This window comes from Bombina bombina, chromosome 2 (genome assembly GCF_027579735.1).
Source record: "Bombina bombina isolate aBomBom1 chromosome 2, aBomBom1.pri, whole genome shotgun sequence".
Lineage (NCBI taxonomy): Eukaryota > Metazoa > Chordata > Amphibia > Anura > Bombinatoridae > Bombina > Bombina bombina.
Window position 1 is genome coordinate 819835659 of NC_069500.1, and position 27175 is coordinate 819862833.

At 39.6% G+C, this 27175-nt stretch overlaps 1 protein-coding gene across 1 annotated transcript in view; it reads right to left on the reverse strand.

Annotated features, from left to right (window-relative positions):
* DOT1L (DOT1 like histone lysine methyltransferase) overlaps positions 1-27175 on the reverse strand; it is a 742223-nt gene that overhangs the window by 9669 nt on the left and 705379 nt on the right. Inside the window, exons 22-23 of the mRNA XM_053700101.1 lie at positions 2439-2506; positions 1705-2346 (exon numbers count right to left, since the gene is read on the reverse strand). Of these exons, the coding sequence (XP_053556076.1) occupies positions 1705-2346; positions 2439-2506 (710 nt within the window). The remainder of the gene's footprint in view (positions 1-1704; positions 2347-2438; positions 2507-27175) is intronic.

Below are 27175 nucleotides of genomic sequence, written 5' to 3' on the forward strand. Positions count from 1 at the left end.
AAGAGTTTGAAGTACTTTTTCTCTAAATGGCTTAAAGTCATTCAATCCCTCCCGAGGGACTCTCAAAAACAATTAATTTGGCCTTTTAATAAGATAATGTTATTCTGAACATTTATGCAGGTCACTTCCCTATATCGTAGGCCTAACAACTACAATACGAAAGTCACATAAGGAACCATAAAATTCTATGGCCAGTAATACAAAAGGACCTAATTTAAGTGGCAAGAAGGGGGGGGGGGGGGTCGGCCCTCTTTTTTCTTGTTTTGTTTTTGCTTTCTGCTTTAAAAGCTGGCTCATCCTGTTATGTTATTATGCCTTACTGCGGAGCCAATTAAATAATTATGTTTACTTTTGGACAGATTATATCTGCTAGAAATACTACAGGCTTTGATAGCAAAATTGCCGTGTGTATTACTACATCAACCCAAGTAGGTATTTCTTTTCCTCTTTTTCTACCTCTATGTTCATATGTTGATACGTATTTCAATTTAAGATCATCTAGAGATAAAAAAGGAAAAATACCAACAAAGTGAATGTAAGATGACAAACTTTTTAGTTCTTGATTAAGAGGTTGTATTTTACGAATTGTATTCAAATGTAATTTTGCCATGTGTGGCAATCAATTCATTGTTTATATTGTGCTCACTTTTGTTGGGGCCAAATAAAAAAAAAAAAAAAAAAAAAAAAAAAAAACCCCCCCATAGTTTTGCAGAAAACCTTAACCTGCATCTCCAGACTAACTTTCATCAATACTCTCACTGAGAGGTTTATAGGATTACTTAAAACTCCAGGCCGCTCTTGAAGGGAACATACCCATTACAGGACTATATGAATCTTCTGACAATTCTCTGCCATCTCCTCTAGTGATAAAAGGCAAAGAATGACTGTGAGCATAGGGGAAGTGGAAGGGATATTTAGGCCTTTGGCTGGGGTGAATGCCTCCTCATGGTGGCTAGGTGTTGTATTTCCCAACAGTAAGGAATGAAGTTGTGGATTCTCCCTGCCTTATGGAAAGAAAATAGGGTTTTTCCTTAAGCGGCCAGAGGCACTCAGCTCGGCATAAACTGCAGCCAAACTAAGGCAGTTTTTATACTTCATGACTGAAAGGCCCCTTTATTTATATAGCACTGGTAAATTCTAGCGCTTCAAAAAAGCTAGGATTTGCTGTCACTTTATTTCTTCAGTAAATGTAACCAGGCTAAACTTATGAGCAGAAGGCTTATTCAGCTTTAGAATGTATTAACTGTGCATCTCTAATAGGGAGTACGTTAAGTTTGCTGAATGGTTTTGACTGGATCACATAAGCTTATCTCATGCGATATACCTTCAAAATACTTTATGCTGATAACCATAAAGGCTAGACATTCAAATAGTGTTACAGCCTTCAAACTTTTACCCATTATCATTTGACTTTATGACTCTTGAAATAACTCGGGAATACTAAAATATTGACAAAAGTATAAATATTCACATACATTACAAATATACAGTAGAAAGTTGAGAATGCATAGGGTATATGGGAAAGTATATTAAAATAAAAAACTAAATCTGTCCTATGTGGATACCAGCACTACTTTTTGCCCAAATGGTCACTATAAAATTGAGCTGTAGATTTTAAAAACAAAAATTGTATAACGATCCCCATTATGCTGACATTCTTGAATTGAGCAACATGCAAAATCCAGCACACTGCGGTTCACTCACCTCCTACAGTACCTCCAGTTACTCCAGGAGCTGTGAAGCTAGCCATAGGATGGGGGTTGGCCATTCGGCTGGCTGGTCCAGACACATGTACAGGCATAGAGCTAAAGAATGACTGCAGTACAGAGTTGCTAGCCATTGAGCTGAGACCACCCTGTAGTGCAAGCTGGGAGCCAGCTGATAGGCTGCTCAGGAAGTGGTGGTGAGGGTGGAGGGGGCCTGGACTAGGACCCTTCCCATTCAATAAAACACTGGTTCCTTGTGCCATGAACAGATTGCCACTCAATTTGCCATCGCCATCCTTCTCTCTATTACGAGAGTATTTGCTATTGAAGCGATCTCCTTTAGCCATGGAAACTTTGTCCTCCCTTTTGCCATCAGACAACTTTTTGCTCAAAAACAGGTTGCTTTCTGCAGAGGTCTTGCTTATTTCTGTCTTGGAATGTTCGCTGAAACCATTGGTTAATCCTGGGCTGATGCAACCTGAACCCCGACGGGATCCATCACCACAAGGATAGTGGGAGCAGTGATATGGAGAAGGAGGACTATCAGGGGTACGTATAGGGGCTACATCAGAAATTGGAGAGAAGGTGGATTTCCATTTGCCTACACTTTCACACAATTTTCTTCCTGGGTATGAGAAGCCTAAAAGAAGACAACAAAATATTAAATTCAATAGACAAGCAAGATGCCAATAATGCAAAAAGTAATAATAAAAAAAAAAAAAGTCTATTCACCTTTGTCACTCTCACTTTGAGGCGAGTCCTTGCTCTCAAAATTCATGCTGGAATTCTTCCTTTCAAACCTGTTTTAGAAGACACAGGATAAGCAAGATAGTTTTGTTAAAGGGACACAATTTTTTTCTTTTGTGATTCAGATAGAGCATGACATTTTTTTTTTTAATTCTTTATTTATAATCCAACAGAGTAAATATAATACAAACACATCATTGGCTTTTCCATTCCAAGCCGTAAAAGAGGCCTTAAAAGACAAAAATAGTAATAATACCTGCCTAATGTAGATTCACATAAACAAACAAATAAAAGAAATGAAAAGACCAATCCAGATCTGGAAGAAACTATCCTCTATTAATTATGTAAATATACTCTGTTGGTGCTTTTTGTTTTATTCACAAAAAAAACAACTAAAACCAACAAATGAAGAACAAAACAAATCAACAAACAAACAAACAAACACAAAACAAAACAAACCAAAAAAAAAAAAAAAAAAAAAAAAAAAAAAAAAGGTGGAAAGGGAAACCCCCTTTACCCAGTCTCCCTCCACATCTCCCTTCAACCACCTACCAGTTTCCTAGCAGGACTGTTTCTGAGTGTCGAAATGGAAAAATTATATGATTTATTTCAGTAGTGGGAAATATCTTTAAAAATATTGCCCATTTGCTAAAAAATTTCCTAATATCTTGTTCATTGTCTATATTTGTATCTCTTTGCTCAAGTATGCATTGTTTTTTCATACAGTTCTTTACTTCAACAATACTTGGAAGTGCTCGACTTTTCCATTTTTTGCAAATTAGGTACCTGGTAGCCAGAATAGAAGAAATTACTATTTTTTCATTAACTTGCTTACCAGGTCCCCTATTTACACAAAATACTATTTGAAAAAATGTTAAAGTCACAGGGGCTATCTTCAAAACAGTTTTTAGCCAGTATTCTAGCTTGAGCCAAAAGTTTCTTATTTTAGGACATGCCCAGAACATATGCGATAAGTCTGCTGCAGGATATGCACATTTGGGGCACCTATTAAATCCAAAATTGCCACATCTGAGGCCCCTCCCAGGTGTAAAGTAAGCTCTATGAAGAAGTTTAACCTGTGATTCACGCCAGGTAGCGGAAAGTGTGGTCTGAGCAATTTTATTTAATGATAATTGAAGCAGCTTTGGTTCGACATTGCCCTGAGGGATTAATATGTTCCAATCCGCTGCCATTTTGGATAAAATTGGGAGACCTTTACTAGCATTAAGGTAATGATAACAAGGAGCTATGGACATATGTCCATTCCTGGCTAATACAAGCCAGTCTTCCAGTTTTCCTAGTCCCCAGCTCCAACCCCTTTCCTTAGTTATTTCCGAGACAAAATGCCTTGCCTGTAGATAAGCAAAGAAATCTTTGTTAGATAGATTAAATTCTGTTTTTAATTCCTGAAACGTTTTAATGCATCCCCTATTCCCATCTATTATTTGATAAACTTTACTCAGACCAGCATTATGCCATCTTTTAAAGACAGCCGAATTAAGGCCTGCTTGAAATTTCGGATTTCCTCTTAAGGGCAGATAAGAGGAAGCCTTAGCATTAATTGATAGGAGGTTGGCGATTTTATGCCATGCCTTAAGTGGATTAAAGATTGTTTTCAGTTTCTTAATTTCCGCAGGTACTTCTTTTGTTACAGAATGTAATAATGCTATTGGAAGGTACGGGGTGCAAACGTCTGTTTCAAGTTCATTATTTAAGACATAATTATTGGATGAAATCCAGTCAATTGCTATCCGTGCCAAGAAGCAAAGATTATAAAGCCTTAGATCTGGTAGTGCGAGTCCACCATATTCCTTTGGCATTGACAATTTGATAATGGAAATCTTTGATCTTTTCCCCTGCCACAAAAACTGTATAAGTGAACTGTTAAGTGTACGAATATCTTTTTCTAATAAAATTATCGGAGTGTTTTGAAGAATGTAAAGCAACTTTGGGAGAAGAACCATTTTAAATAGTGCGATTCTACCAGAGATTGATATAGGTAGGTTCTGCCATGACTTAAGTTTATCTCTAATAATTTTCAATATTGGTGGAATGTTGAAATTATATAAATCTGACGAGTTAACCGGAATACAGATCCCCAGATACTTAAAAGAGTCCGTGACCTCCCGGAAAGGTATATTTAAAAGAGATGTAGCGTTCTTCCTAAGCCAGAATATTTCCGATTTTGTCAAGTTCACTTTATATCCAGAGAAGGATCCAAAGTGATCCATTATGTATATCAGCTTGGGAATGTTAACTTTAGTGTTAGCCACATACAAAAGCAAGTCATCTGCATATAATCCAATTTTTATCTCGTAATTATTTATTTTTATACCCTCAAGAAATTGTCTTATCCAGATTGCTAGGGGTTCAATAGAAACATCAAAGAGAAGCGGGGAGAGGGGGCACCCCTGACGCGTCCCCCTGTCCAGTAATATGTCAAGTGTGAGGTTATTGTTTATTATGAGTCTTGTAGAGGGCTGGCTATATAAATTCTCCACAAATTTAGAGAACTTACCTCTAATACCAAATTGCATTAATGAATTTATTATGTGTTTATGAATGATAGAATCAAAAGCCTTTTCAGCATCAATAGATAGGATAGCAAGGTCAGGGGCGCCCTCTCCCCGCTCCTCTGAGCCCGATAAATTCCCAAAATACTCTGCAACAACCAGTAACTCTCTAATCTTTGCAGAGGAATTACGTTTGTTTAAAAACCCTGCTTGATCAGAGTGAATGATTTTACCTAGTGCCCCCTGAAGTCTAGATGCCAGTATTGTAGTTAAAATTTTGTAATCTGAATTCAAAAGGGCTATTGGCCTATATGATTCCTTACATTTAGGATCTTTGCCAGGCTTAAGTATTAAAGTCGTGAAAGACGCAGCGAAGGACGATGGAACAGGTTTAGCATCTATGTAATAATTATTGAAAAGATTACACAGCAATGGGGCACTTTCCGCGGATAATATTTTATAGAATTCACTAGGAAGTCCATCTGGACCAGCTGCTTTATTTGAAGATAATTTAGTAATCACTTTCTCAACTTCTTCTATAGTAATGGGAGAATTTAAGGTGTCGGCAGATTCTGCTGATAATGTGGGGCAAATAATTTTACTCCAGAACTCATCAGAGTTCATTGTATCATATGATTTGGATGCATAGAGTTCTTGAAAATATTCAAATAATGCTTGTGAGATATCTTCAGATTTTAGCAATAATTTCCCTTTATATTGAAGTTGTTCAATTCTTGACTGCTTTTTCTCATTTTTTACTAATTTAGCCAGCATTCTACCAGATTTATTGCCAAACCTATACATTTTGGCCTGAAGTTTCAGTTCCTTTTGGGCCTCTTGTTGCAATATAAATGTGTCCCTTTCATTTTTAGCGCGGACATATTTCGCCCAGTTTAAAGGAGTTTTATTCATGAGAAATTGATTATATGAATTAATCAAAAATTTACCTACTTCCTTCTCTCTAAATCTCATCTTTTTCAAAAGCGCGGCCCTGTAAGCTATAATCTCCCCCCGCATCACTGCTTTTGCAGCCTCCCAAAATATATCGGGACGATCTAGATATTCGCTGTTAAAATGCACGTATTCCTCAAATTTACTTTTGAGCCAATTTTTAAACTTAAGATCAGGCGTCAAAAAATAAGGGAATAAGAAACGAGATGGGGTGGGTTGTGAATGCGTATTATGGAGTTCAAGGGAGATAGGACCATGATCTGATAGTGTAATCTGAGCTATTTCGGATTTGACCTGAGAGATGGGTATATGTTCATCGATCAAGAACATATCAATGCGTGAAAGAGTTTTATGGGCTTTGGAAAAGCAAGTGTATTTCTGAACATCAAGGTTTTGTGCCCGCCAAATATCTCGTACTCCTAGGTTCTGCATAATTTTCTTAAACATCTTAGATTCCAGATTATCTTTTTTTTGTTTCAGCCGTTTGGTGTTACATCTCAATCTATCTATTGGACATTGTACTGCCATATTGAAATCCCCCCCAATAATTAAGTGCCCGGTGGCATATACAATAAGCTTAGACTGAAGAGTATCCCAGAATTCAGGGTCAAAGACATTGGGTCCGTATACATTACAGAGTGTATAAACCTTGTGGGCAATTTTAATCTTTAATAGAACATACCTCCCCCCAGGATCGGCCTCAGAGTGGATAACCACCAAATCAATTTTCTTCCCTATTAGTATAGCTACTCCCCTTTTCCTTCTCACACTGGGTGCAAAATAAACTTCCTTAACCCATGAGGCTCTTAATTTTAAAGATTCCTCTGTACTTAGGTGTGTTTCTTGTATAAAACCAATGTCTGTTTGTGTTTTCTGTAACTGAGCAAGAATAGCCTTTCTCTTAGTAGGTGTTGAGATACCTCCCACATTCCAAGAGACTACTTTATATTTATCTACCATCATTACCTTTTATAAAACAAGAGGGAGAGGAGGAAGGAGAGAGGGAGAGAGGGGGGAGAGAGAAAAAAAAAAAAAAAAAAAAAAAAAAGGACAACAAAAAACAAAACCCCACAGAGAATACCCACCCCTTGCCCCATGACCCACTTGATAGAGAGTCACGGGGTATCCCCCATTTAGAACCTGCATTTCATTTATTCATTGATTGACATATTTAGACTATACTCTTATTAAGGAGGTGGGTCTAGTGAATTAAAGAAAGTTTCAGCTTTATGAGCTTCCTGAAACCAATGTGTGATCTCATTTACTGTGACTTTAAGTTTAGAAGGGTAAATTATGGTGGCCCGATAGCCATGCTGTATAAATTTAGTACATATAGGAACTAGTTCTTTTCTTTTTGACGCTGTATCAGCCGAAAAATCCTGAAAAATCAGGATTGGAACCCCTCCAATACTGATTGGCTGGTACTTGCGGTAGTGTTGAAGTAAGACCGTCTTATCCTGAAAATTTAACAATCTCGCAATAACTGGTCTAGGCCTTTTTCCACCTTTCATATCTGTGCGAGATGGGCCAAGTCTATGCGCTCTTTCAACAATAATAGATTGGTAGTCAGATGGAATATTAAGAATTTTAGGTAATGTTTTAGATATGAAAGAGGAGAGATTTTCATATTGTTGCTCTTCTGGGAGTCCTATAATTCTAATATTATTTCTCCTAGAACGATTTTCTAGGTCTTCTAGCTTGCTATAGACTTTTTGAATTTTAGTATTTAGGCCCTCCAGTTTAGAATTATGCGACATTGTCAAATCCTCAAGGTCCGACACCCTCTGCTCAACTTCTTGTAATCTATTAGAAAATTGTCGTACTTCCTGAGTTAATACCGAGATATCTTGCTAAATTTCAGTTCGCAGAGCATCAAATTTAGGGGAAAGAGCGTCTGAAATACTTACAACTAAGCTTTGAATATTTATTGCTTCCTGCACTGTAGAACTATTTGATACAATCGCTTGACTGTCACTAGTGTTCTCTGAATTGCCTTTGTGTTTTCTATCCTTATTACGAGCCGCCATGGCGGGAGAGGGAGTCTTGGACAAATTATGGAAAAATTTGTCCATGTGCTGAGAGTGAGAAAGTTAATTTGTGTAAAAACATAATTTATGCTTACCTGATAAATTCCTTTCTTCTGTTGTGTGATCAGTCCACGGGTCATCATTACTTCTGGGATATAACTCCTCCCCAACAGGAAATGCAAGAGGATTCACCCAGCAGAGCTGCATATAGCTCCTCCCCTCTACGTCAGTCCCAGTCATTCGACCAAGAATCAACGAGAAAGGAGTAACCAAGGGTGAAGTGGTGACTGGAGTATAATTTAAAAGATATTTACCTGCCTTAAAACAGGGCGGGCCGTGGACTGATCACACAACAGAAGAAAGGAATTTATAAGGTAAGCAAAAATTATGTTTTCTTCTGTTATGTGTGATCAGTCCACGGGTCATCATTACTTCTGGGATACCAATACCAAAGCAAAAGTACACGGATGACGGGAGGGATAGGCAGGCTCATTATACAGAAGGAACCACTGCCTGAAGAACCTTTCTCCCAAAAATAGCCTCCGAAGAAGCAAAAGTGTCAAATTTGTAAAATTTGGAAAAAGTATGAAGCGAAGACCAAGTTGCAGCCTTGCAAATCTGTTCAACAGAGGCCTCATTCTTAAAGGCCCAAGTGGAAGCCACAGCTCTAGTGGAGTGAGCTGTAATTCTTTCAGGAGGCTGCTGTCCAGCAGTCTCATAGGCTAAACGTATTATGCTACGAAGCCAAAAGGAGAGAGAGGTAGCAGAAGCTTTTTGACCTCTCCTCTGTCCAGAATAAACGACAAACAGGGAAGAAGTTTGGCGAAAATCTTTAGTTGCCTGCAAGTAGAACTTGAGGGCACGAACTACATCCAGATTGTGTAGAAGACGTTCCTTCTTTGAAGAAGGATTTGGGCACAAGGATGGAACAACGATCTCTTGATTGATGTTCCTGTTAGTGACTACCTTAGGTAAGAACCCAGGTTTAGTACGCAGAACTACCTTGTCTGAGTGAAAAATCAGATAAGGAGAATCACAATGTAAGGCTGATAACTCAGAGACTCTTCGAGCCGAGGAAATAGCCATTAAAAACAGAACTTTCCAAGATAACAATTTTATATCAATGGAATGAAGGGGTTCAAACGGAACACCCTGTAAAACGTTAAGAACTAAATTTAAACTCCATGGCGGAGCAACAGCTTTAAACACAGGTTTGATCCTAGCTAAAGCCTGACAAAAAGCCTGGACGTCTGGATTTTCTGACAGACGCCTGTGAAACAAGATGGACAGAGCTGAAATCTGTCCCTTTAATGAACTAGCTGATAAACCCTTTTCTAAACCTTCTTGTAGAAAAGACAATATCCTAGCGATCCTAACCTTACTCCAGGAGTAACCTTTGGATTCGCACCAGTATAGGTATTTACGCCATATTTTATGGTAAATCCTTCTGGTAACAGGCTTCCTAGCCTGTATCAGGGTATCAATAACCGACTCAGAAAAACCACGTTTTGATAAAATCAAGCGTTCAATTTCCAAGCAGTCAGCTTCAGAGAAGTTAGATTTTGATGTTTGAACGGACCCTGTATCAGAAGGTCCTGTCTTAGAGGTAGAGACCAAGGCGGACAGGATGACATGTCCACTAGATCTGCATACCAAGTCCTGCGTGGCCATGCAGGCGCTATTAGAATCACTGATGCTCTCTCCTGTTTGATTTTGGCAATCAATCGAGGAAGCAGCGGGAAGGGTGGAAACACATAGGCCATCCCGAAGTTCCAAGGTGCTGTCAAAGCATCTATCAGAACCGCTCCCGGATCCCTGGATCTGGACCCGTAGCGAGGAAGTTTGGCGTTCTGGCGAGACGCCATGAGATCTATCTCTGGTTTGCCCCAACTTCGAAGTATTTGGGCAAAGACCTCCGGATGAAGTTCCCACTCCCCCGGATGAAAAGTCTGGCGACTCAAGAAATCCGCCTCCCAGTTCTCCACTCCCGGGATGTGGATTGCTGACAGGTGGCAAGAGTGAGACTCTGCCCAGCGAATTATCTTTGATACTTCCATCATTGCTAGGGAGCTTCTTGTCCCTCCTTGATGGTTGATGTAAGCTACAGTCGTGATGTTGTCCGACTGAAACCTGATGAACCCCCGAGTTGTTAATTGGGGCCAAGCCAGAAGGGCATTGAGAACTGCTCTCAATTCCAGAATGTTTATTGGAAGGAGACTCTCCTCCTGATTCCATAGTCCCTGAGCCTTCAGAGAATTCCAGACAGCGCCCCAACCTAGTAGGCTGGCGTCTGTTGTTACAATTGTCCAGTCTGGCCTGCTGAATGGCATCCCCCTGGACAGGTGTGGCCGATAAAGCCACCATAGAAGAGAATTTCTGGTCTCTTGATTCAGATTCAGAGTAGGGGACAAATCTGAGTAATCCCCATTCCACTGACTTAGCATGCACAATTGCAGCGGTCTGAGGTGTAGGCGTGCAAAAGGTACTATGTCCATTGCCGCTACCATTAAGCCGATCACCTCCATGCATTGAGCTACTGACGGGTGTTGAATGGAATGAAGGACACGGCATGCATTTTGAAGCTTTGTTAACCTGTCTTCTGTCAGGTAAATCTTCATTTCTACAGAATCTATAAGAGTCCCTAAGAATGGGACTCTTGTGAGAGGAAAAAGAGAACTCTTCTTTTCGTTCACTTTCCATCCATGCGACCTTAGAAATGCCAGAACTAGCTCTGTATGAGACTTGGCAGTTTGAAAGCTTGAAGCTTGTATTAGAATGTCGTCTAGGTACGGAGCTACCGAAATCCCTCGCGGTCTTAGTACCGCCAGAAGGGCACCCAGAACCTTTGTGAAGATTCTTGGAGCCGTAGCCAATCCGAATGGAAGAGCTACAAACTGGTAGTGCCTGTCTAAGAAGGCAAACCTTAGATACCGGTGATGATCTTTGTGGATCGGTATGTGAAGGTAAGCATCTTTTAAATCCACTGTGGTCATGTACTGACCCTTTTGGATCATGGGTAAGATTGTCCGAATAGTTTCCATTTTGAACGATGGAACTCTTAGGAATTTGTTTAGAATCTTTAAATCTAAGATTGGCCTGAAAGTTCCCTCTTTTTTGGGAACCACAAACAGGTTTGAGTAGAACCCTTGTCCTTGTTCCGACCGCGGAACCGGATGGATCACTCCCATTAATAACAGATCTTGTACACAGCGTAGAAACGCTTCTTTCTTTATCTGGTTTGTTGATAACCTTGACAGATGAAATCTCCCTCTTGGGGGAGATAATTTGAAGTCTAGAAGGTATCCCTGAGATATGATCTCTAGTGCCCAGGGATCCTGAACATCTCTTGCCCAGGCCTGGGCGAAGAGAGAAAGTCTGCCCCCCACTAGATCCGGTCCCGGATCGGGGGCATTCGGTTCATGCTGTCTTTGGGGCAGCAGCAGGTTTCCTGGCCTGCTTGCTCTTGTTCCAGGACTGGTTAGGCTTCCAGCCTTGCCTGTAACGAGCAACAGCTCCTTCCTGTTTTGGTGCAGTGGAGGTTGATGCTGCTCCTGTTTTGAAATTCCGAAAGGGACGAAAATTAGACTGTCTAGCCTTAGCTTTGGCTTTGTCTTGAGGTAGGGCGTGGCCCTTACCTCCTGTAATGTCAGCGATAATTTCTTTCAAACCGGGCCCAAATAAAGACTGCCCCTTGAAAGGTATATTAAGTAATTTGGACTTAGAAGTAACATCAGCTGACCAGGATTTTAGCCACAGCGCCCTTCGTGCCTGTATGGCGAATCCTGAGTTCTTAGCCGTGAGTTTGGTTAAATGTACTACGGCCTCCGAAATGAATGCATTAGCTAGTTTAAGGACTCTAAGCCTGTCCGTAATGTCGTCTAGCGTAGATGAACTAAGGTTCTCTTCCAGAGACTCAATCCAAAATGCTGCCGCAGCCGTAATCGGCGCGATACATGCAAGGGGTTGCAATATAAAACCTTGTTGAACAAACATTTTCTTAAGGTAACCCTCTAATTTTTTATCCATTGGATCTGAAAAAGCACAGCTATCCTCCACCGGGATAGTGGTACGCTTAGCTAAAGTAGAAACTGCTCCCTCCACCTTAGGGACCGTTTGCCATAAGTCCCGAGTGGTGGCGTCTATTGGAAACATCTTTCTAAATATTGGAGGGGGTGAGAACGGCACACCGGGTCTATCCCACTCCTTAGTAACAATTTCAGTTAGTCTCTTAGGTATAGGAAAAACGTCAGTACTCGCCGGTACCGCAAAGTATTTATCCAACCTACACAGTTTCTCTGGTATTGCAACGGTGTTACAATCATTGAGAGCTGCTAAGACCTCCCCTAATAATACACGGAGGTTCTCCAATTTAAATTTAAAATTTGAAATATCTGAATCCAATCTGTTTGGATCAGAACCGTCACCCACAGAATGAAGCTCTCCGTCCTCATGCTCTGCAAGCTGTGACGCAGTATCAGACATGGCCCTAGTATTGTCAGCGCACTCTGTTCTCACCCCAGAGTGATCACGCTTGCCTCTTAGTTCTGGTAATTTAGACAAAACTTCAGTCATAACAGTAGCCATATCTTGTAATGTTATTTGCAATGGCCGCCCAGATGTACTAGGCGCCATAATATCACGCACCTCCCGGGCGGGAGATGCAGGTACTGCCGCGTGAGGCGAGTTAGTCGGCATAACTCTCCCCTCGCTGTTTGGTGAAATTTGTTCACATTGTACAGATTGACTTTTATTTAAAGTAGCATCAATACAGTTAGTACATAAATTTCTATTGGGCTCCACCTTGGCATTGGAACAAATGACACAGATATCTTCCTCTGAGTCAGACATGTTTAACACACTAGCAATAAACTTGCAACTTGGTTATAATCTTTTTTAGCAAAAACGTACTGTGCCTCAAAGAGGTACTAAACGATTAAATGACAGTTGAAATAATTAACTGGAAAACAGTTATAGCATCAAACTTTGAAACAACACAACTTTTAGCAAAGGTTTGTTCCCATTAGTAAAATAACAATAATTTGACATAAAATTACAGAGCAATGTTTTTTATTCACAGTCAATATAAAATTCTCACAGCTCTGCTGAGAGAATCTACCTCCCTCCAAAGAAGTTTGAAGACCCCTGAGATCTGTCAGAGATGAACCGGATCATGCAGAAATTATAAGAGTAGCTGACTGGAAATTTTTGATGCGTAGCAAAGAGCGCCAAAAACGGCCCCTCCCTCTCACACACAGCAGTGAAGAGAAACGAAACTGTCACAATTAAAAGCAAACAACTGCCAAGTGGAAAATAATGCCCAAAAATTTATTCACTCAGTACCTCAGCAATGCAAACGATTCTACATTCCAGCAAAAACGTTTAACATGATAATACTTATTAAAAGGATTAGTGACTTTTAACAGAGTAGTTCCGGTGAAATACCATCCCCAGAATACTGAAGTGTATACATACATGTCATTATAACGGTATGGCAGGATTTTCTCATCAATTCCATTCAGAAAATAAAAACTGCTACATACCTCAATGCAGATTCATCTGCCCGCTGTCCCCTGATCTGAAGCTTTTACCTCCCTCAGATGGCCGAGAACAGCAATATGATCTTAACGACTCCGGTTAAAATCATAGTAAAAAACTCTGGCAGATTCTTCCTCAAACTCTGCCAGAGAAGTAATAACACGCTCCGGTGCTATTGTAAAATAACAAACTTTTGATTGAAGTCATAAAAACTAAGTATAATCACCATAGTCCTCTCACACATCCTATCTAGTCGTTGGGTGCAAGAGAATGACTGGGACTGACGTAGAGGGGAGGAGCTATATGCAGCTCTGCTGGGTGAATCCTCTTGCATTTCCTGTTGGGGAGGAGTTATATCCCAGAAGTAATGATGACCCGTGGACTGATCACACATAACAGAAGAAAAAGAGTGTACTTGTGAAAAAGTGTTTGGAAAGTGCATAAGGAGTGAGTCAGACCCCGCATAGGAGATAAAGAAGGAGCAGGGAAAAATGTAGATGTGCAAAGTGGGAATTGTGTAGTGAGTGAGGGAGGTGAGAAAGAGAAAAAAGGGAAAAAAACGTGTAAAAGAGAGGGGAGAAAAGAAAAGAAAAAAAAAAAAAAAAAAAAAAAAAAAGGGAAAGGGGAAGGGGAAAAAAGTGAAGTAATGTGAGGACGTGACAGTGCTAACACAGGTGAAGGGAATTATATTTTAAAAGGGTATACTTGTGGGGAGTGATATATAAAAAAAGTGCAGTGATCTGTATTTATAGTGACCTAAGGTGACTAGTATAAGATCCTAGATAAATGCAATTTATTCTAATTGTAAATAAACCTTATTCATGTATTTAATTCTGGCAAAGGCAAAATTATAAGGGGTTGATAGCAATTTAAGTAGCAAGATTCTGAGAAATGCTCAGATCCTAATACTATATTAGTAGCAAGCAATTGCCTATATAGTTAATCTGGTCTGATAGGCACTAATGTTGAGAGCTTAGGAACTCAGAATATTTAGCTTTAAGAGCTTAACAACAGGTTAATTTAAAAAATACTTTAGACCAGGTAAAAAACATAAGGAGGCATTTACTGCATCCACTTACACAAAAGGAGTATATATTCCCTTCAACCTTCAAAAGTAAAAAGGATGATAGGTAATAACACTCTGACCGTATGTTATCAGCCCTAGTAATCCATATTTAATATACAAGATATTTGTCAGAGTGTAAATCTGAACAGAAAAATTAGTTTATAGTAATATGTAGAGTGGATGCTTTCTTATGCCTCTATGCGACAATAGCAAATTGGTATTGCTATGTTTAATCAGGCAGTTTTTTTTTCTTCTTTTTCTCTATATTTCTATACAGAAAAAAAAAAAAAAAAAAAAAAAAAAAAAAATCACTTAGGTGAAAGCTAATACATTGTTCTCACATATTTAAATATCAGGCCTTTCCCTATGTAGAGTTAATTCAATTATTCAAATTTTATGCACCTGGTAACATCAAAATAATATTGATACAAATAATGTTTTTTATATATATCTCCGATACCAAACAAAAAAGTACCAGCAAAGGGGTTAAGCTCCCCTAGTTTCTATCATCAGTAACTTAGGATGGCTTCATTAGTTATTATATCAAGACTTATAATCAAGAATACTGATCTAGCTATATATGAGAAGGTTGGGGATCTTTTCCAGTATCTAACTAGTTAGTAACTTTTGTACTTTATTTCTCAATAAGGCTATATGTTCAAATTTATCATAATCCTTTCTGTAAAGGAAGGTATTTGTGTCTTAATTTGTAAATATTCGTAGGGAAGACGATTATACTACCCCCCTCTCCTTTCTTCTTCCCCCCCCTTCCTCTCTCCTTCCCCCCTTTCTCCCTTTCCTTCTCTATATAGAGCCCTAGTTTGATATGGGCTTTTCACTCTATACCTATACAGACATGCAAAGGGTACTCTTCAATGCCCTAACTAAACATCTCTATACAAAAAAAAGAAAAAAAGAATTAAACATTTATCAAATCATGGGTCAAAACAGTTGCTATCAGCCCAGAGTTTTTATCGTGGAGTAAGTAAATAAGTCCATTTTCGAAGTAACAGTCTTTGTATGGGTTTTTGTAAATGTAGCAGAGAAAGTCAAAGTATTTCAGATGTAAGTTCTGGTGGCTGCTGAATTGCAGTAGAGAGAGATATTATATTGTGCGGTATGTTTTTTGAATGATACTGAGGGAATACATACAAGAGTCAATGTATGTGTTGCATACTTTACCCATTCCTGACCAGGGGCACAGAGTATTCAGGGCGACTCCTCTAAGAGACCGGGCCTCCCCTACACGCAGCACCGGTGGGAGGGGAAGCACCGGACAAGCTGGGAAAGAAAAAATCCCGGAGCGAGCTGCCTGAGACAGCTCAGATCAAACGCCAGAAAAATGGCAGCCGTCAGGATCCAGATGGACGAGAAAGTGCAGGAGCAAGATCCGGACCCCTCACGCAGCACCGGTGGGAGGGGAAGTCCGGACCAATCGAATACGGCGCCCAGGATATCACTACGCCTCCGCTTACCTCCGTCGGCAAGATCTCCGCGCATCAAGGGACATGAAGGTCCGTGCCAAGGCCAGCAGCAGCCGACAAGCCAGGAATCCTCACTCCAAACCAGGTAGGAGATGCGGAGATCAGCAAGATCAAAAAGAGGCCGTATGCTAAGTCCTGGTCAGGATGGTTCTTTTACCTCAGAAACTATGCAAGGACAGGTAGAATTAAAGCCAGGGCAGCAATATTTATGTAAGATCCTGCGCTGTTTTAAACAGATCCCGGCTTCTCTGCCGTAGATTTGTTACAGTTCTGTCCTCTAAGTTGGTAGCAACGGTCGCTCATAGGAGCCAGCAATGAGAAAAAGTTCAAAATAATACCGGCATTGGGTTTATTGATTTAGCCAATAGTTATCCTCTCTGTACTTCTCCACTATTTATTTTAAGAGGTTATTAGTAATTTTGAGTGTCAGAAAACAGAGAGAATTTTGCTGAAAACTTTGTAAGTCCTTAAGAGTACTACTTAATGCAGTTTTAGTGCTTTGGAGTGGCACTAATACAGACTCCGGTAGCGGTAATTTTGGCTATTCAGGCCGCCCAAGGTCTAGGGTTTTGGGCGCAGATTTCCCGCCATCAGGCTTGAAAGAAGGTGAATCAGAGCAGGTGTCTTACGTGACCATACACCTGAGCTCCTCCTCCGGAAGTCCTAGAAGGACCAGGAGAGCATGACATTTTAAGAAACTTTCTAATTTACTCATTATTATAATTTTTCTTTGTTCTCTTGCTATCTTTATTTTATTTTTTTTGTTCAGAACTCTGGACTCCACTTTTTTATTGGTGGATGAATTTATCCACCAATCAGCAAGAACAACCCAGCTTGTTCACCAATAATGGGCCGGCATCTAAACTTACATTCTTGCTTTTCAAATAAAGATACCAAGCGAATGAAGAAAATGTAATAGGAATAAATTAGAAAGTTGCTTAAAATGTCATGCTCTATCTGAATCACTAAAGAAAAAATGTGGGTTCAGTGTCCCTTTAAGGAAGCACATAGCTTGAAAAACAATTTTTGTCCTAGATTAAAGGGAGACAAAAACCTCAATTTATTTTCTTTTCATGATTCAGAAAGACCATACAAACACCTTTGCAATTTACTTCTATTATCAAGTTTGCTTCATTCTCTTGGTAGCCTTTGTTGAAAGAGCAGAAATACAATATTGGGATCTAACTGAAAAAATAAGAGGCGTATATGTACAGGCACCAATCATCAGCTAGCACCCAGTAATGCATTGCTGCTACTGAGCCCACCTAGACTGTTTTTATCACAGGATTATATGCACTTTAAAGGCACCAGCTCTTACTGAGCATGTGCAATTGTTCACAGTATATACATATGTATTTTGTGATTGGCCAATGGCTAACTAACTAGAAATAAGGTGTTTAAAATGACATTCTCTATCTGAATGATGGAAGTTTAATTTTTAACTGTACTGTCCCTTTAACTGTTCATATACTGATCATTAACTTAAATAGTTGTGCTATAAAATAACCTCATATTTTACAGTGTACTTTAAACATATTAGAAGACTTGCTTTAATATAAAATATCTGATTAAAAGTATTAACTGATTTCCTTATACTTGAGAGGAAGTAAAAAGAGGCCTGTGTCTCCAAATTTGGCTTTATGGAAAAAAATTTTTTTTAAATGTGTAACATACCAAATGAAGTTATACTGTAATTTCCACTCATCAATATGCTAGTTATGTAACTCACCATATTTGTTTAGCAGGTTTATTAGAAAGAACAGTACCCTTCTTAAAATATTCCACACCACTAATTAATATGCTCTCAGACCCAACACAGTGACTTCTGCACAGATAAAGAGAGAGTAGCACATGATCCGTCAGGGTGGTCAACATTTACTCAAAAAAAAAAAAAGAAAAATGTTCTGAAATGTGGGAAAATAAAAAATAACTCCTCAGTGTGAGCTAATTAAGTTTGTTGTAACTTTGGATGCGACCTGCATATGCTTTTTTCCTACATGTTATGAAGTTCTGTGCATTATTCCACCATGTGCAGACAGCGATCATGCTAGATCTGCATAATAGTTTTTGATTGGTTAGCAAGGGTTCTTTTGTTCTGGGGGACAGGCAAATCAGTGAAAAGAACATAAAAATATACTTTGACAAAATAAAGCTGCAGTTTTCCTTGCAAAAGTATTTTCACATATGAAGGTTCAAAATAATGAACTTTGTCGTTTGTGTTTAAAGTCCCTTTAACTAGTACAGGCTTCTTAGCAGAACGTTGTTTCTCTTGCTCTTTAAAACAGATTATCTCCTGTTCTTTGCGTGTCATTTCTGTATGGCAATTTTCTATAATAAATCCTACTAGCCGCTGTGCAAATAACTGAAGAATGCTGTATGTTCCTGATTCACATTGCTTGTTGTTTTGCACTCACTGCTTGATATTATCATAGATACAAATTTTAGTTTTCAAAAAAAGCTTTATTGGCGAAATGTGAAAAAACATAATTTATGTAAGAACTTACCTGATAAATTCATTTCTTTCATATTAGCAAGAGTCCATGAGCTAGTGACGTATGGGATATACATTCCTACCAGGAGGGGCAAAGTTTCCCAAACCTCAAAATGCCTATAAATACACCCCTCACCACACCCACAAATCAGTTTAACGCATAGCCAAGAAGTGGGGTGATAAGACAAAAGTGCGAAAGCATAAAAAAATAAGGAATTGGAATAATTGTGCTTTATACAAAAAAATCATAACCACCACAAAAAGGGTGGGCCTCATGGACTCTTGCTAATTACATGAAAGAAAACATAATTTATGTAAGAACTTACCTGATAAATTCATTTCTTTCATATTAGCAAGAGTCCATGAGCTAGTGACGTATGGGATAATGACTACCCAAGATGTGGATCTTCCACGCAAGAGTCACTAGAGAGGGAGGGATAAAATAAATACAGCCAATTCCGCTGAAAATAATCCACACCCAAAATAAAGTTTAAATCTTATAATGAAAAAAAAAAACCCTGAAATTATAAGCAGAAGAATCAAACTGAAACAGCTGCCTGAAGTACTTTTCTACCAAAAACTGCTTCAGAAGGAAAACACATCAAAATGGTAGAATTTAGTAAAAGTATGCAAAGAAGACCAAGTTGCTGCTTTGCAAATCTGATCAACCGAAGCTTCATTCCTAAACGCCCAGGAAGTAGAAACTGACCTAGTAGAATGAGCTGTAATCCTTTGAGGCGGAGTTTTACCCGACTCGACATAAGCATGATGAATTAAAGATTTCAACCAAGATGCCAAAGAAATGGCAGAGGCCTTCTGACCTTTCCTAGAACCGGAAAAGATAACAAATAGACTAGAAGTCTTTCGGAAATTCTTAGTAGCTTCAACATAATATTTCAAAGCTCTAACTACATCCAAAGAATGCAATGATCTCTCCTTAGAATTCTTAGGATTAGGACACAATGAAGGAACCACAATTTCTCTACTAATGTTGTTAGAATTCACAACCTTAGGTAAAAATTTAAAAGAAGTTCGCAACACCGCCTTATCCTGATGAAAAATCAGAAAAGGAGACTCACAAGAAAGAGCAGATAATTCAGAAACTCTTCTAGCAGAAGAGATGGCCAAAAGAAACAAAACCTTCCAAGAAAGCAACTCAATATCCAGTGAATGCATAGGTTCAAACGGAGGAGCTTGAAGAGCCCCCAGAACCAAATTCAAACTCCAAGGAGGAGAAATTGACTTAACAGGTTTTATACAAACCAAAGCTTGTACAAAACAATGAATATCAGGAAGATTAGCAATCTTTCTGTGAAAAAGAACAGAAAGAGCAGAGATTTGTCCTATCAAGGAACTTGCAGACAAACCTTTATCCAAACCATCCTGAAGAAACTGTAAAATTCTCGGAATTCTAAAAGAATGCCAGGAAAAATGATGAGAAAGACACCAAGAAATGTAAGTCTTCCAGACTCGATAATATATCTTCCTAGATACAGATTTACGAGCCTGTAACATAGTATTAATCACAGAGTCAGAGAAACCTCTTTGACTAAGAATCAAGCGTTCAATCTCCATACCTTCAAATTCAAGGATTTGAGATCCTGATGGAAAAGAGGACCTTGTGACAGAAGGTCTGGTCTTAACGGAAGAGTCCACGGTTGACAAGAGGCCATTCGGACAAGATCCGCATACCAAAACCTGTGAGGCCATGCTGGAGCCACCAGCAGAACAAACGAGCATTCCTTCAGAATCTTGGAGATTACTCTTGGAAGAAGAACTAGAGGCGGAAAGATATAGGCAGGATGATACTTCCAAGGAAGTGACAATGCATCCACTGCTTCCGCCTGAGGATCCCTGGATCTGGACAGATACCTGGGAAGTTTCTTGTTTAGATGAGAAGCCATCAGATCTATTTCTAGAAGTCCCCACCTTTGAACAATCTGAAGAAATAACTCTGGGTGAAGAGACCATTCGCCCGGATGTAACGTTTGGCGACTGAGATAATCTGCTTCCCAATTGTCTATACCTGGGATATGAACCACAGAAATTAGACAGGAGCTGGATTCCGCCCATACCAGTATTCGAGATACTTCTTTCATAGCCAGAGGACTGCGAGTCCCTCCTTGATGATTGATATATGCCACAGTTGTGACATTGTCTGTCTGAAAACAAATGAACGATTCTCTCTTTAGAAGAGGCCATGACTGAAGGGCTCTGAAAATTGCACGGAGTTCCAAAATATTGATTGGTAATCTCACCTCCTGAGATTCCCAAACCCCTTGTGCTGTCAGAGACCCCCAAACAGCTCCCCAACCTGTCAGACTTGCATCTGTTGAAATCACAGTCCAGGTCGGAAGAACAAAAGAAGCCCCCTGAACTAAACGATGGTGATCTGTCCACCACATCAGAGTGTCGTACAATCGGTTTTAAAGATATCAATTGAGATATCTTTGTGTAATCCCTGCACCACTGGTTCAGCATACAGAGCTGAAGAGGTCGCATGTGAAAACGAGCAAAGGGGATCGCGTCCGATGCAGCAGTCATAAGACCTAGAATTTCCATGCATAAGGCTACCGAAGGGAATGATTGAGACTGAAGGTTTCGACAAGCTGAAATCAATTTTAGACGTCTCTTGTCCGTTAGTGACAGAGTCATGGACACTGAATCTATCTGGAAACCTAAAAAGGTTACCCTTGTCTGAGGAATCAATTAACTTTTCGGTAAATTGATCCTCCAACCATGATCTTGAAGAAACAATACAAGTCGATTCGTATGAGATTCTGCTAAATGTGAAGACTGAGCAAGTACCAAGATATCGTCCAAATAAGGAAATACCACAATACCCTGTTCTCTGATTACAGACAGAAGGGCACAGAGAACCTTTGTAAAAATCCTTGGAGCTGTTGCTAGGCCAAACGGCAGAGCCACAAACTGGTAATGCTTGTCTAGGAAAGAGAATCTCAGAAACTGAAAGTGATCTGGATGAATAGGAATATGCAGATATGCATCCTGTAAATCTATTGTGGACATATAATGCCCTTGCTGAACAAAAGGCAGGATAGTCCTTATAGTTACCATTCTGATTGTTGGTATCCTTACATAACGATTCAATATTTTTAAATCCAGAACTGGTCTGAAGGAATTCTCCTTCTTTGGTACAATGAAGAGATTTGAATAAAACCCCAGTCCCTGTTCCAGAACTGGAACTGGCATAATTACTCCAGCCAACTCTAGATCTGAAACACATTTCAGAAATGCTTGAGCCCTCGCTGGATTTACTGGGACACGGGAAAGAAAAAATCTTTTTGCAGGAGGCCTTATCTTGAAGCCAATTCTGTACCCTTCTGAAACAATGTTCTGAATCCAAAGATTGTGAATTGAATTGATCCAAATTTCTTTGAAAAAACGTAAACTGCGCCCTACCAGCTGGGCTGGAATGAGGGCCGTACCTTCATGTGGACTTTGGAGCTGGCTTTGGTTTTCTAAAAGGCTTGGATTTATTCCAGACTGGATATGGTTTCCAAACTGATACCACTCCTGTGGGTGAAGGATCAGGCTTTTGTTCCTTATTGTGACGAAAGGAACGAAAACGATTATTAGACCTAAATTTACCTTTAGATTTTTTATCGTGTGGTAAAAAAGTTCCGTTCCCTCCAGTAACAGTTGAGATAATAGACTCCAACTGTGAACCAAATAATTTATTACCCTGGAAAGAAAGGGAAAGCAAAGTTGACTTAGCAGACATATCAGCATTCCAAGTTTTAAGCCATAAAGCTCTTCTAGCTAAAATGGCTAGAGACATATACCTGACATCAACCCTAATGATATCAAAGATGGCATCACAAATAAAGTTATTAGCATGTTGAAGAAGATTAAAAATGCTATGAGAATTATGATCTGTTGTTGCGCTAAAGCTTCTAACCAAAAAGTTGAAGCTGCAGCAACATCCGCTAAAGATATAGCAGGTCTAAGAAGATTACCTTTACATAAGTAAGCTTTTCTTAGAAAGGATTCAATTTTCCTATCTAAAGGATCCTTAAAGGAAGTACTACTATCTGCCGTAGGAATAGTAGTACGTTTAGCAAGAGTAGAGATAGCCCCATCAACCTTAGGGATTTTGTCCCAAAACTCTAATCTGTCAGATGGCACAGGATATAATTGCTTAAAACGTTTAGAAGGAGTAAATGAATTACCCAAATTATTCCATTCCCTGGAAATTAATTCAGAAATAGCATCAGGGACAGGAAAAACTTCTGGAATAACTACAGGAGATTTAAAAACCTTATTTAAACGTTTAGATTTAGTATCAAGAGGACCAGAATCCTCTATTTCTAATGCAATTAAGACTTCTTTAAGTAAAGAACGAATAAATTCCATTTTGAATAAATATGAAGATTTATCAGCATCAACCTCTGAAACAGAATCCTCTGAACCAGAGGAATCATTATCAGAATCAGAATGATGATGTTCATTTAAAAATTCATCTGAAAAATGAGAAGTTTTAAAAGACCTTTTACGTTTACTAGAAGGAGGAATAACAGACATAGCCTTCTTAATGGATTTAGAAACAAAATCTCTTATGTTAACAGGAACACTCTGAGTATTAGATGTTGATGGAACAACAACAGGTAATGTAACATTACTAAAGGAAATATTTTCTGCATTAACAAGTTTGTCATGACATTCATTACAAACAACAGCTGGAGGAACAGATACCACAAGTTTACAGCAAATACACTTAACTTTGGTAGATCCAGTACTAGGCAGCGATTTTCCAGAAGTATCTTCTGACTCAGGGTCAATCTGGGACATCTTGCAATATGTAATAGAAAAAACAACATATAAAGCAAAATTTATCAAATTCCTTGAATGACAGTTTCAGGAATGGGAAAAAAATGCCAGTGAACAAGCTTCTAGCAACCAGAAGCAATAAACAAAGACTTAAATAATGTGGAGACAATAGTGACGCCCATATTTTTTAGAGCCAAAAAAGACGCCCACATTATTTGGCGCCTAAATGCTTTTGGCGCCAAAAATGACGCCACATCTGGAACGCCAACACTTAGCGCAAAAAAACGTCCAAAATGACGCAACTTCCGGCGACACGTATGACGCCGGAAACAAAGAAAATTTTTTTGCGCCAAAAAAGTCCGCGCCAAGAATGACGCAATAAAATGAAGCATTTTCAGCCCCCGCGAGCCTAACAGCCCACAGGGAAAAAGTCAAATTTTAAGGTAAGAAAAAAATTGATTTATTCATATGCATTATCCCAAATATGAAACTGACTGTCTGAAATAAGGAACGTTGAACATCCTGAATCAAGGCAAATAAATGTTTGAACACATATATTTAGAACTTTATATAAAAGTGCCCAACCATAGCTTAGAGTGTCACAGAAAATAAGACTTACTTACCCCAGGACACTCATCTACATGTAATAGAAAGCCAAAACAGTACTGAAACGAGAATCAGTAGAGGTAATGGTATATATAAGAGTATATCGTCGATCTGAAAAGGGAGGTAAGAGATGAATCTCTACGACCGATAACAGAGAACCTATGAAATAGACCCCGTAGAAGGAGATCATTGAATTCAAATAGGCAATACTCTCTTCACATCCCTCTGACATTCACTGCACGCTGAGAGGAAAACCGGGCTCCAACCTGCTGCGGAGCGCATATCAACGAAGAATCTAGCACAAACTTACTTCACCACCTCCATAGGAGGCAAAGTTTGTAAAACTGATTTGTGGGTGTGGTGAGGGGTGTATTTATAGGCATTTTGAGGTTTGGGAAACTTTGCCCCTCCTGGTAGGAATGTATATCCCATACGTCACTAGCTCATGGACTCTTGCTAATTACATGAAAGAAATACAGAGCATTAATGTGAATACATTACAATGTCAGTTGTACATAATTGCAAACACCCTTACAATTAAAGTTTGTTTGTATCATTTCGCAGATAGGAATTAGTTCAATTCAAACAGCATAAAAAACTTCGTCAGATACTGCAGAAATGTATACCGACTATATTACACAAACATCCAACATCAGCTGTTTAGTGATGCCAATTATAATTACAGAGAAGACATAGGTAAGAAGTAAAAGTGTAAATCCTCGGGTACAGATCATATGGTATTTATAGCTTTTTAGCAGCTTACACACATTACACAGCTGCTTATAATACTGCACTCGGTATAAAAGTAATTGTCTAGGAAGAAAGAAATAATAGAATAGAGCTACAGGGTGTAAAGAAGGGAGGGGAAGAAGGGAGGGGAAGAAGGGAGGGGGAAGAGAAAAAAAAAAAAAAAAAAGGGGAAGGAAACCCCTCTCCCTGCAACCGTGTCCCGGAACCAAACGTTTCAGCACGCCATTAACTCACAGTCCTCGTCCCTCCCAGGTCAGCAGCATCATCTCATGTGTACACAGTTTTCCAATTTTAAGGTAATTATATCTTTCAAGTCTCAGCAGGTCTGCCACTTTAGTTTTCCACTCCTGAACACTAGGGGTGGTCTGTTTTTTCCAATACATGGGAATCAAGCTTTTTGGTCCATTGAGCATCACAAGAAAAACATAATTTATGCTTACCTGATAAATTCCTTTCTTCTGTAGTGTGATCAGTCCACGGGTCATCATTACTTGTGGGATATTAACTGCTCCCCTACAGGAAGTGCAAGAGGATTCACCCAGCAGAGTTGCTATATAGCTCCTCCCCTCTACGTCACCTCCAGTCATTCGACCAAGGACCAACGAGAAAGGAGAAGCCAAGGGTGTAGTGGTGACTGGAGTATAATTTAAAAAATATTTACCTGCCTTAAAAAACAGGGCGGGCCGTGGACTGATCACACTACAGAAGAAAGGAATTTATCAGGTAAGCATAAATTATGTTTTCTTCTGTTAAGTGTGATCAGTCCACGGGTCATCATTACTTGTGGGATACCAATACCAAAGCAAAAGTACACGGATGACGGGAGGGATAGGCAGGCTCTTTATACAGAAGGAACCACTGCCTGAAGAACCTTTCTCCCAAAAATAGCCTCAGAGGAAGCAAAAGTGTCAAATTTGTAAAATTTGGAAAAAGTATGAAGCGAAGACCAAGTTGCAGCCTTGCAAATCTGTTCAACAGAGGCCTCATTCTTAAAGGCCCAAGTGGAAGCCACAGCTCTAGTGGAATGAGCTGTAATTCTTTCAGGAGGCTGCTGTCCAGCAGTCTCATAAGCTAAACGAATTATGCTACGAAGCCAAAAAGAGAGAGAGGTAGCAGAAGCTTTTTGACCTCTCCTCTGACCAGAGTAAACGACAAACAGGGAAGACGTTTGTCGAAAATCTTTAGTTGCCTGTAAATAAAATTTAAGGGCACGAACTACATCCAGATTGTGCAAAAGACGTTCCTTCCTCGAAGAAGGATTTGGGCACAAGGATGGAACAACAATCTCCTGATTGATATTCCTGTTAGTGACTACCTTAGGTAAGAACCCAGGCTTAGTACGCAGAACTACCTTATCCGAGTGAAAAATCAAATAAGGAGAATCACAATGTAAGGCTGATAACTCAGACTCTTCGAGCCGAGGAAATAGCCATTAAAAATAGAACTTTCCAAGATAACAACTTTATATCAATGGAATGAAGGGGTTCAAACGGAACACCCTGTAAAACGTTAAGAACAAGGTTTAAACTCCATGGTGGAGCCACAGCTTTAAACACAGGTTTAATCCTGGCCAAAGCCTGACAAAAAGCCTGAACGTCTGGAACTTCTGACAGACGCTTGTGTAACAGAATGGACAGAGCTGAGATCTGTCCCTTTAAGGAACTAGCGGATAACCCCTTTTCTAAACCTTCTTGTAGAAAAGACAATATCCTAGGAATCCTAACCTTACTCCAAGAGTAACCTTTGGATTCGCACCAATATAGGTATTTACGCCATATTTTATGGTAAATCTTTCTGGTGACAGGCTTCCTAGCCTGTATTAAGGTATCAATAACTGACTCAGAAAAACCACGCTTTGATAAGATCAAGCGTTCAATTTCCAAGCAGTCAGCTTCAGAGAAGTTAGATTTTGATGTTTGAAAGGACCCTGAATCAGAAGGTCCTGTTTCAGAGGTAACGACCAAGGTGGACAGAATGACATGTCCACCAGATCTGTATACCAAGTCCTGCGTGGCCATGCAGGCGCTATTAGAATCACTGATGCTTTCTCCTGTTTGATTCTGGCAATCAATCGAGGAAGCATCGGGAAAGGTGGAAACACATAAGCCATCCTGAAGGTCCATGGTGCTGTCAAGGCATCTATCAGGACCGCTCCCGGATCCCTGGATCTGGACCCGTAGCGCGGAAGCTTGGCGTTCTGTCGAGACGCCATGAGATCTATCTCTGGTTTGCCCCAACGTGGAAGTATTTGGGCAAAGACCTCTGGATGAAGTTCCCACTCCCCCGGATGAAAAGTCTGACGACTTAAGAAATCCGCCTCCCAGTTCTCCACTCCCGGGATGTGGATTGCAGACAGGTGGCAAGAGTGAGACTCTGCCCAGCGAATTATCTTCGATACTTCCATCATTGCTAGGGAGCTTCTTGTCCCTCCCTGATGGTTGATATAAGCTACAGTCGTGATGTTGTCCGACTGGAACCTGATGAACCCCCGAGTTGCTAACTGGGGCC